Source organism: Notechis scutatus, chromosome 1, assembly GCF_049901735.1.
Source record: "Notechis scutatus isolate UNSWTSFEM ecotype Mainland chromosome 1, rNotScu1.2, whole genome shotgun sequence".
Lineage (NCBI taxonomy): Eukaryota > Metazoa > Chordata > Lepidosauria > Squamata > Elapidae > Notechis > Notechis scutatus.
Window position 1 is genome coordinate 129,740,675 of NC_142009.1, and position 12,190 is coordinate 129,752,864.

The 12,190-nt window shown below is 37.2% G+C and overlaps 1 protein-coding gene across 2 annotated transcripts in view; it reads right to left on the minus strand.

Moving 5' to 3' along the window:
* The window catches only part of PXDN (peroxidasin), a 91,437-nt gene that overhangs the window by 16,190 nt on the left and 63,057 nt on the right, over positions 1-12,190 (minus strand). For both annotated transcript variants that reach the window (XM_026665292.2, XM_087945935.1), the window contains 5 exons: positions 10,845-10,957; positions 8,243-8,399; positions 6,618-6,726; positions 5,871-6,028; positions 1,939-3,442 (listed from right to left, as the gene is read on the minus strand). In XM_026665292.2, coding sequence (XP_026521077.2) covers positions 1,939-3,442; positions 5,871-6,028; positions 6,618-6,726; positions 8,243-8,399; positions 10,845-10,957 — 2,041 coding nt within the window. The remainder of the gene's footprint in view (positions 1-1,938; positions 3,443-5,870; positions 6,029-6,617; positions 6,727-8,242; positions 8,400-10,844; positions 10,958-12,190) is intronic.

Genomic DNA, 12,190 nt, shown 5'->3' on the forward strand with positions numbered 1-12,190 from the left:
ATTCTTTATATGAACCACACTTGCACTGGACATGTGGCAGTTATTAGCATTTTTTCATCATGACTTCTTAGCTGCTCAATAATAAATTCTACTTAACATAACTTCATGGATTTCTGGGCGGCTTAAATATTTGTATTCAGCCTTCTAAAGGAAAACTGACAGCTTGCGGACAGAGATATTTATATTCACAGGCCCTACAACTGCAAATGTTAATATTTCCTAGATCCCTTAGAAAGGTCAAGGAGATGCTAGGATGGTGGGGGAGGAGAGGAGCAATTCAGCCTTCTCTTCAGGAATTACATGGTTTACTTATTTATCTATCCTATTTCCAGGCTACCCAACTGCCAAAAAGACTCTGAATAGCTTCATTAAACCCCAAACAGGAAAAATGTTATACAAGAAGGAAAACTGTCCAAGGGAACAGTGAAATTAGCAAAAACACCCCCCTTCTCACATCAGCCCCAAACTAGAGGGATGCGCCAGGCAAGCTACCCAAGGCCTGAGGAAAGAGCCATGTTTTTAATATTAACTTGAAGAAGAGCCAGGTGGAGGCCAAACTAATCTCTGGATAGGGGTGATGTTCAGGGGACAGACATTGCAGACCTGCTCCCTGGGTCCCTCTAGGTGACATGTGTAATTACTGGGAGCAAGTCTGTCATCTACAGGGCAGGCAAATACCACAGGAAACAGATAGCCCTGCAAAGGATTAGGCCAAATGATGTAAGGCTTTATAGGTAATAATCAATCTCAAACCAGAAATTTACTGGTAAATTACTGGTAAATTTCTCAGGAAACAACAACTGAATGAAAAACTGCTGGTGACCTTCTACCGCTGCACCACAGAGAGGATCTTAACATACTGCACCTCTGTATGGTTTGCCAATTGCACAGTGGCAGATAGGAAAGCACTCCAGAGGGTTAATGCCCAGAAGATCATGGGTTGCCCTCTCCCCTCTTTGGAAGAGCTTTATAGCTCCTGCTGAAGTTAAGAAAGTTCAAAGCATTCTCAAAGATCCATCTCATCCTGGGAACCCTTTTTTGGGGGGGGAACTATTACCAACTAACTGCAAGACGGTACAGGATAATGAAAACAATGACAAATAGGCTGAAAAACAGCTATCCCAGAGCAGTTAACTATATTGAATTCTACTGTATAGTGCAATATTAACGCAATATCAGGGGGTTTCAATTGAATTGTATAGAATGTGAAGGATGTGTGTTTGTGTTTTATTTTTATAGTTACAATGTACACTGAAGATGGCATTTAATTTTGTTGTATGAGTGCAATGACAATAAACTAAACTAAACTAAACAATGCAGCTCAGAAAGCAGAGAAGTTATCTCTTTACTTTTATAGTACAGGTAAACCTTGATTTACAACCATTCATTTAGTGACTGACATTATTATGGTACTGAAAAAAGTAACATAGGACTGATTTTCACACTTAGAACCGTTGCAACATCCCCATGCCCATGTGATCCAAATTCAGTCTCTTGGAAACTGGCACGTATTTATGACGATTGCAGTGTCCCAGGATCATCTTTTGTGACCTTCTGACAAGCAAAGTCAGTAGGCAAGTGTCATTCACTTAACAATTGTGTGACTAACTTAACAACTGCAGTGATTTGCTCAATAACTGTGGGAAGAAAGGTCATAAAATGGGGCAAAACTCACTGAGCAATTGTCTCGTTTAGCAATGGAAATTTTGAGCTCAGTTGTGGTTATAAGTCAAGGACTATCTGCATATGAGAAGATTAAAACCTTCACCCAATATAATAAAAAATGGATTTGGATCTCCTTCTGAAATATATGTATGAAACCAATATATGGGAAGTTTCACGTATACATCGTACAGTTCTGGCATGAATAGCTTCTCCTGTCTGTTAGAACACCTCGATAACTTACCAATAAAAATAGCATTGACATTGGGAGCTTACCGCTTGAGTTTTTCTCTGATTTCAGGATTCTTTATTTCATTTTTTAGATCTTCAAATGTGTGTGTGGAAGACAGATTACAGTAAACTCTAAATTCATGGTATGGTGGGATTCCATGATCTCTCCCTCTCTGAATATTCATCGCAGCCAAATCTAGAGCTACTGCTCGTGCCATGGAGAAAAGTCTCTCCGTCAGTTCAGTGTTCAACAACTGAGAAGTCACACGCATCTTACCAGCAGTGCCAAATAACCCTCGAAGGAGCGGATCAATGCCTCCTTCGTTTACAATCCGGAATGGGGAAAAGAAAGCTTTATGGAGAGAGATATGGCCCTGTGGAATAGTTTCGAAATTCTCATCCAGCCGATAGAGGATGGGATTGATCAATGTGTGTCCAAACCTAAAAGCTGCAGTTGCAAATTCGTTGGTGATGCCAGAATTAACGTTGGGATCATAACCTTTATATTCGCCGAGCATCTTCAAGCCTACTACTCCCAGGATTTTAGGCAGCCAGTGGCTGTAGGTTATATGCTGCATCTCCGCACCAACGATTTTACGTGTTTCATGATATATTGTATCGCCATCCCAGTGTGGGTTCAGCTTCAGTAATTCAGTAGCAATTCTGTTGTGTTCCCGAAACCACAGTGTGTGCATACTGGTGAGTCCCAGCTGTTCATTGGCTCGATGGTCTCCAGCTAAGAAGCAGGGAATTGGGCTCTCATTCTCATCCCTCATACACTCTGTTGGAGGGCCAGTCGCAAATGGAAGGAGAGGTTTTCCGGATCTCTGCACAATACCCTGCCTCAGGAGGCCCCTGTGACTTGCCACGTCCCTGACCGCTTGCGCTTCGTGCTCCGAACTGCCGTATACATTGGATGCGTCGATGTACGAGGTCAACTGATTGATCTGTTCTCGTGGGTAGACAGAGTTCATGAGAAGGGAGGTCATGCCACTTCCACACACGGGACTGGAACGTACAAAAAACATGCACCGTGCTCCATTTCTGACCCGAGGATCATTGGGTGGGATCATGATAGAGAAACACGGAGGGTCATTGGTACAAACTGAACTGCAATGCTGACCGTCTGAAAATCTGGCTTCGCTTAGGGCAGCCACCGTGGAGTCAAGGTCATGATCCAGGAATTGGCCCCACTGCATTAGCATATGACTGAACTGGTCGTCTGGAGTTATTGTTTCAGTCCCTATTAACGTAGTTGATACCAAACGTGGCATTGGGAGCGTATGTCCGTTGTAACGTCGATTAGGTCCGATGCCTCTTGGCAAATTAAAACCATTTTCATAGACTGATTTCAGCATTCGTTCAAAGGCCGTTAGAGACGCTCCCCACATTGGATGCTGGAGATTATTGCAGGTGCCATCGTGTGTTCTGTATTTCTGATGGTAGCACATGTCTGAACAGTTATTCACACGCCTATGGGCAGTGCAGCCTGATAGGTTAGCGATCAGATTCAAGTACTGCGGGGATACCAGATCATTATAATGATAACCTAAAACAGGTGAAAGAGAGAAAAATATGTTACTCATAAAGTAATAAAGGCAGGATAAAAATCAAATCAATCAATCAGTGCTATTAAAAGTAGTGAAATAAACCTCAAATACATTTTTATCAGTTTATTAAGCAGACAGAATGACTGGCTAAAGATCACCTTGAGCAGGCATTCTGTATTTTAAGGTCTTTTAGTTCTATAGATCATCGGGTAACAGGAAATAAAGAAGAAAAATTAAAAATATTTTGGTGTGTAAGCTAAATATGGAAGCCAATATGAAATTTCTGAAGTTTAATTTCTGATGATATCCCAAAAGGCATTACTTAATGTAATCCATTTATTGGTTCAAAGACTATGGCTGATCAATCAAAATTCTTTAACTAGCTGACAGTCAAAATAAAAACAGTGGCTTATAAAATTGCTACTCTGCTAAGACTGTTCAAAAAATGCTATGAAATTGGCCAGAAAGCAGTGATTCAGAAGTATTTTTGCAGCGAAGATTAATTTCTTGACTGTTAAGTAAATTACTGGAAGAATGTGTTAGGAAATGTTGCAGATGTAAAAACTCCTGGACGATACCCTACACACACTTTGTAAAAATAGGCAAGATCTTTACTGATCCACAACTTTACTTAAATGTAAAGCTGAATAGATCATATATGCAGCTATTTATCACATGGTTGTTACATATACAAATACCAAAGCCAAATTTCTGCCCGGAGTTAATAACTCTATTGCCAAGCAAACCTTGGTATCGGGCTCCTTATACTGTGCTTGGGTAGGCACAATGTGTATGATGAAGACTGAAGAGGAATTTAAAATCTAGCTATCATGAGGTAATAAATGAACAGTATTAAACCTGAAATTAGTTTTTGCCAGGATTACTTGGGTATTATCTTTTAATACACATCAACATCAATAATGTTAGTGATTATTTAATAAGGAAATTGCATTATTTTATATATATTTTTAAAAAACAGTTGAATGGTGCATTTATTTTGTTTTAACTAGTCAAATATATTCTGACCAATTTGGCTTTGGTATTTGTATATGTAACAACCATGTGATAAATAGCTGCATATATGATCTATTCAGCTGTAGACATCCTTGGGAAAAGCGTACGTTACTCAATCGGGTGATGTTACAAATTGACAAAGCAGAGGCTCACAAATCTTGCACATTTCTTAATCTAGAATCTGAAGTTAAGTTTTAAGTTGTAGAAACAGTCAAAACACAGGAAAAATGCTAAGCAAGAGATATTTCTTTTCACATGCTAAATCTGGTTAATAACACTAGATTGTTTTATTAAGTCAATTTCATTTCTTTGCAACACATTTCAGAAGTATAGAGAACAGCCAGATAATGGAAGAATGACTAAATAATTGCTTTTGAATTTTAACTTCTGCTGCTTCTAGAATTAAGCAGAAAAATCCAAATTAGACTCATCCTAGAGATTTCATCTGATATATAGCAAGGTTTGGTTTTTGAAACGCTTAGGCTTATTTTTGAAACACTGGATGCTTGTACATAATACCAAGACAAAAACTGATATTGCTTTTATAAATACCAAACATCTATTTTTATTTGGGCTTTCCCAATAAAATGGCAGATTGAAGAAATAATTATTTTATTTTTCTTTCATTTGAGATGAACATCGTTACCAATTGTGAGAATCTAGTCTTGAAGACCACAATCCTTGCTTCTGGTTATTTTCTGTAGTTTCATCTTGCTCTCCCCGCCCCCTGTCTCCCTTCCCTTGTGTTTCTGATTGCACTGGTATTTATAATTTAATTCCCCCAGTTTAAGGCAGCTGGCCCCTTTTTATACTTTACCCAGCGGTTTCGATCACAGAAAATTTATGATTCACTCAACTTTTTAGAAATCTATTTTGACTTTTACTTATTCTATAGAACAATTCTGAACTCAAGATCTCCTGATTGACATTAGAGATAGGGTGCAGATCCAATGGAACATGAAACAGAAAATGGTTATTTGTCAGATGCTAATTGAGGAGACTGGACATGTTACAAAAAATTAATGATGACACAGTAATCTCATCAGATACAAAAATGAGAAGAGACAAGAATGGAAAAGGAAAAAGTTGCTTATGCCAAATCATGTAACACATTTATTTGTGACTGCACATTGGATGGCAGAATTTTATGGAAAAAGCACTGCTGGATAACATTTCTCTCACTATATTCAGTAGAGAGGAGGAAAAAAAGATATGAAATTACATACATACCCGTTGTCACACAATGGGCCACAGAATATATTGGAATCTGGCTCTGATCATAGGAAATCAAACCTTGAATATACATTCACAACAGAGAAGCAACAATTCAGGATGAGAAGAGAGGTGGTAAGAGGTTTAATACTCTGGCCTCATATCATGCACTCTTACAGTATGCAAAAGAAAAATACTCACTTGTTCCATTAAGGTCAACCATTAAACCATCTTGTACATGTTCCTGAATTAGTTGTAGTGTCCTTTCAAATATTTCTCCAGCTCTTGCTTGTTCAATAGTGTAAGGATCTCTTGGGTATCGAAATAGGGCTAGTAAATCATTTGGAGATCGAGGGCGACTAACACATTAAAAACAAAAAGACAAAAAATAAACATAGTTTTTAGAAGCATCAGATTAACTTAACTCTAGTTTTAATCCTGATGCTATTAAAGTTTAGTAATAATGCTTATATTAAACATCTCTAAACAATTTACAAGTACATACCTCAAGTAATTATCCAGTACTGCAAGCCAATAAAAAAAGATTTTAAAAAATTAGCATCTGACAGCTGCTAAGAGGAATCTTTTGTTAAGCCATCAAGGAGTAACAAGGAATAACTTTCATTTCCACATGTTTAGCAGCCTTCACTTTAAACTGGCCTCCATTTCAATTGGTTATGACCCAATGGAAATACCCAGAAGACATAAAGAAGGAAAGTTGCAGCACCCAATGGGAAAAGAGAGTACTGTCATCTACTCTGTTACACAAATACCTAACTGGCATATTTGTGAAAGGATAGAAAACTGGAAAAAAAACACCCTAAAACAATTGTAAGAATTAGGGTATTGAGATGCCAGGTCAAGATCAAGTAAAGTAATCAGGTAATTAAGAGACAACCAATATATTATTATGATGTAAACAAATCCTTCCAATTATATATACAATACCTATCAAACAAATGTGTGCGTGTGGAGTTTATTGCTCTGTCAACAGTAGCAATAGCTTCAACAATTGAGCTTGCTACAAATGGATCTCCATTTCGACTCACATCAGGAACTAAAAAGAAAAAGGGGGAATTAAAACATTTTTTCAGAGTTACACAGATAGGCAAAGTCTAGACATAACATTATTTTGGTATTAAAAATAAAATTCTATTTACAATTTTCTGTAAAATTACTCATCTGGTGGGAATGTTATAATGCTACAAAATTTTCTAGGAGAAAAGTCACAACCATAATTTAAAAATATACTTTCCTTTTTATTTTCCAGAAAAAAATTCTTCAGAACAATCAAAATGAGTGAGTAAGCTCTCTAGCTACAGGATATGTAATGTGGAGAATTGGAGCTGAAATGTCCTTCAAAAGAATGATTGATCAGGAGGGCTGACATTTTAGGTGCAAATATAAACTACAACCTTTTGTTGCATGGCAATATTATTATCTGATATACTATTAGATAAATAATATAAGATTCAATAGCATAATGTTCTTGTTTTTCCTCACTCTTAGTAATTTGCTGCCATTATTAAAAAAGAAAAACAATTGCAGCCATTATCCCATCATGCCCCTAACATGAGAAAAACTTACATATTTTATGTCTATAAATTTTTTGTGTGTCATGCCATCTCTAAGAGTCTGATTAAACCCTCCAATCCATTCTCATAAAAACATATTCCAAAACATAAAATAAAGCACATTGAACTAGATTGTACTACAAAGGAAACTAATTGTTCTTAAATAAAAAGATCTAAATATAAAAAATAGTAAATATGCAATATTTACTAGGTGTAAATATAGGTGGATTTTTAACTAAATATAGGTGTTATATAAGTGGGGTTTTTTTTAAAAAAAAATTAAATCAATAAGAAGACAAACTAAATTTCAGTTAGTGAAGTTAGTGACAAAAATAAAGTTGGGACATTTCTCCCATTCATGTTCATGGATTCCACAAAATATTTCCATGGAGTTTAATAACCCCTTGCTCTGGACTAAAGAAAGTACAAAAAGGAATATGTTGAAAAAAAAAAAGAGCTTCAGTGGCACTGTGGTTAGAATGATGTACTGCAGGCCATTTCTGCTGACTATCGGCTGCCTGTAATTTGGCAGTTCAAATCCTTCCGAGGTAGGTAAAATGAGGAGCCAAATTGTTGGGGGAAAGAGGCTGATTCTGTAAACCGCTTAGAGAGGGCTGTAAAGTACTATAAAGCAGTATATAAGTCTAAGTGCTATTGCTAAAATGAGACTTTTTCTGCCAACAAAATCTCCTCTTGGTATTTTTGTGTCCATTGGTAAGTATAATTTCCCCAAAGCTACACTGAACATTAAATAATTATCCATTAAACAATTATTTTAGTATTAGACTATCTGTCCTTGATTTAAACTCGCAACCAACAAACATGTTACTCAGTGCCACTTTTTGAGTTTTATTAAATAATAATTATTAAAGGAGAAGTGATTATTAAGTGGAGTATTCCTCCAAAATACTTATGCATTACACTGATAACTTTTAATAATTCAATTCAATGCACACAATATTTAATCTGCAGTTGTCTATTCTCATGTATAAATCTTACCATTCACAGTTAGTACCATGCTAACTGAGGAATATCCAATCGTATTCCTTGCTACACATTCATAACGGCCTTGATCTGCCGGGCCAACATCTCGAATAGTAAGAAATCCTTCAGAGCTAATATGGAATTTCCCACTTTCTGTCACCTGAACACCATCCTGTAGCAATCAAAAGCCAAGATATTCCATAACTTAGGCAGTGTTTTAGAAGAACTGATTTTTTTTAAAGGTGTTTGTTGTGTGTGTGTTTTAAATTTGGTCAAAAGAAAATTTAAATTTCCAACTCTAGAAGGTAAGGAATTCTTGATTCATATACCTAATCTGTATTTTTCAAAGCCTAGCCATGTTCTAAGGCAGTGGTTTTTAAACATGGGGTAATTTGGATATATCCTGGGGTTAATGGAGCAATTTCAGATTGTTATTTAGGATCCAGTTTGGGGCTGCCACTGATGAGAAGCTCGTGAAAAAGAATCTGTTTTCATTTTTGGGGGTGTAATTATATTATTCAAGACTAGAAAGTTGTAATTGAGTTAAACAGTTTAAGAAAGACTATTGTAAGGTCTCCTAGGAAAACAGTAAACACCACTCATGGGACTATCTCTTCTGCAGAACAGAAAAATGTGATTCCTCACTTCTTCCTGTACCCCAGAATACACCCTCCAAATATGCTCCTTTAGGAGAAAATGTTCTACAGCAGATACACCATACAAAAGAAAATGGTGGAGATAGGAGAGAAAAGAAAAAAATACTAGCACATGAGCAGACTTCTTGGTTTCTACTCAGTGCTTTGCATCCAGATTTGATAATGCTTAGAGGAGACTCGTTTAAGTTAACAGTCAATCTTAGCCCTGACTGAATCCAACTGCCTTTAGGAAATTTATGCTAGGCAGAACTAAGTTTGGACTCAATTTTGAGAGTTTATAAAGAGCCTCAAAAGTTGCTGAAAACTTACACTTGACTTGTTGGTTATTAAGTTATGCAGGTCTGGCCTTCGAAAAGTTGATTTAAGTTGTTGCCATAGACTAGAAATACAAATTTACCTCAACTTTACAGATTTATACTTCAGTTATTTGAGATATATTGTAAGTAGTCTTCGACTTGTGGCCACGAAAGGAACCTGATTAAGTGATTAAAAAACACATGAGTGCTTTGCTCAATGACCATAATCCCAGCACTCTCTGTTTCAATTGTTAAGCAATCTCTTGGGTCATTAAGTGGAGAGAGCAAAAGATCTGTCTGTTGGGAGGATTTCAGTTCCACATGGAGCTGAAATCCTAGTGACAGGCAGCCCTTTCACTTTCAAATGTCTCTCCAGCCAACCAAAATATTTCAGTCCTGTCCGTCCCCCGTCCGTCCCCCGCTACATGCAGTTCAGGATTTCAGCTGTTCCTGCAGCCCACTGAGGGATTTCGTCTCCCTTCCATGCTTGGAGGGGAAATCCTTTGGCGGGCTTCATGAACAGAGCTGGAAACTTCGAAATTTTAGGTGCATGGAGCTGAAATCCTAAAAATTCCAGTTCTGTTCCTTTGGCCCACCAAAGGATTTCAGCTCCTCTCTGTTCACAGAAATAATATCCTTTAGAGGACCGAGGAAGAATTCCAGTTCCACTCCATCCCCTCTGCTTGCAAATGGCAATTATATGAACTGTAAGGACCTCGGCAACCAATCATAAATGTGAGCTAGTTGCCATGGGGAGAGGGGAATGGCAAGTTTTATAACAGGTGGAAGTACTCTTTCCAAGGCTGTCATAATCCAGGATTATCTATATACAATTTGCATATATGCTTTGTGTAGAAAACCAATGCCTTCAAGCTTTCCACAACAATCACCATAGAATAAAAACTGTATTTTAGTATTGTATTTATCTGAACAGGTTTTTTTTCCAGATCTGCCTGGGTATACACAGTGTTTCCTAATGCTTTACTGAAATTTAGTGCACTGTATATATCTGTGTATATAGGCAATCCTCAACTTACAACTATTCATTGGTGATTGCTTATAGATACAACAGCTCTGAAAAGTGACATGATAGTTTTTTCACACAACAGTTACAGCATCTCCATGGTCACATGGTCAAAATCCGGATGCGTGGTAACTGGCTCATATTTATGATGGTTAACAGATAACAGATAATCAGAATTAGAAGGGACCTTGCAGGTCATCTAGTCCACCCCCCCTGCCCAAGCAGGAGACCCCATTTCTGACAGATGGAAGTCAAGCAAAGTCAATGGGAAAGCCAGATTCACATAAAAACTGTGTTACTAACTTAACTGCAATGATTCACTTAACAACTGTGGCAAGAAAGGTCATAAAACGGGGCAAAACTCACTTAACAATGTTCTGACTTAGCAACAAAAAATTTGGGCTCAATTGTAGTCATAGTTGAGGATTACCTATAATTGGAAGGAATTAGATTTTCAATGTAACACTTCTCTTATCAAAGTAGCCTGTTAATTAAAACCTCACTGCCTTTTGAATAACCTCTACAATAGGTGGTTTCAGACAAAGGAAAGGTAACATGTTATACAGAGAAGAAGCAAACGTATTCTTTTTACAGACTGACCTCTGCAGGAAGTTAGGAAATATGAAAGTGGCATGCAGTACCTTATTCCATGTTATTATTGGCTCTGGCTCTCCTTGAGAACTGCATGGAATTTGTACATTTGTACCCACTTCCACTGTCATGTCACTTGGAACATTAGCAAACACAGGAGTTACTAAAAGAAAGATTCCCAGAAGGAAATATCAAGCTGATATTTTTTTTAAATAAACAATTTTTATTCAAATCATAATCACGTAGTTTTCAGTCTAACAACATCATACTGTTAATATATAGCGCAGAATATAATTTATGTAAAATTAAGGATTGAATAAAATTCTTTTAGCTCTATTGACTGAATAATAATTATATTTTATTTTATAATTATATAAAACACGAACATGAGCTCATTCCAAAGACTTGATTCAGCGGTTTGAGCTTCTTCGGTGACAGACCGAAATCTGCGATTGTGCGCAGTTTCGACCTGTGCTCGCCGCTGGAGCACCCCAAGCCGGCTGGTTTCAGGGCTAAGTCACCCCGTAGAGGTGGTGAAGAGGGGGCAGACTGCCAGCAGGGTTGAGGAGAGCCGCATCTCTCCTCCCCAGCTGGCCATTACTCGCTTTCCCGAAGTTGGTTGCAGCGATGGTCAGAAATGGCTACCTCAAAGAAGAACTCTCCCGTAAAAGAATGTGCAGGAGGAAGATAAGAAGAGAAAGTTTTTGGCTGACCAGGTCAAACTGGAAAAACAACAATACAAGGTACCCTGGAATTTGAATTATAAAGAACAACATTGTTCCCAAAGAAGACTTTGAAGCTGTGAATGAGAGAGGGAAGGGAAAGAATTTGGTTTTTTTTTTCTTTTCTTCCCTATATTGACAACTAAGAGATTTAAGCAAGAAATCGGCAAAAATCCACTTTGACATGAACAGGTACTTAAGCTGAAAATAAAATGTCAAAGCGATAATAAAGATTTCTGGATTCTCAAAAACTTTTAAGAGAAGGAAAAAATCAAAAGGGTGGGATCTGGAAAAAGGGAGGAGACCACCTGGAAGTGAAAGGAATTGACAGTGAAACTTTAACAAGATTCCTAAAAGATACATTTTAAGGGAAACTTTGTAACAAGATAAGAGAACCCCAGGAAAAGAAAGTGGAAAAAAGAAGCAAGAAGAAGCAGCTTTGGATTATTTGGATTACTTGGTGATTCTTGGATTTTTGGCTATTGGATCTAAAGGACTAAAATTAATTGGGTGGTTGTTTAAAAGTTTTTAAAATGGTATCACTCTTGGAAGAATTGAGAATGGAACTTAAAAAACAGAAAGAAGATGCACAAGAAGGAAGAGGTTCTTTTGGCTTCGTATTTCAATTTTTAGAAATGGAGATCCTGAACTATGAGAAACAACAAGAAATGCCT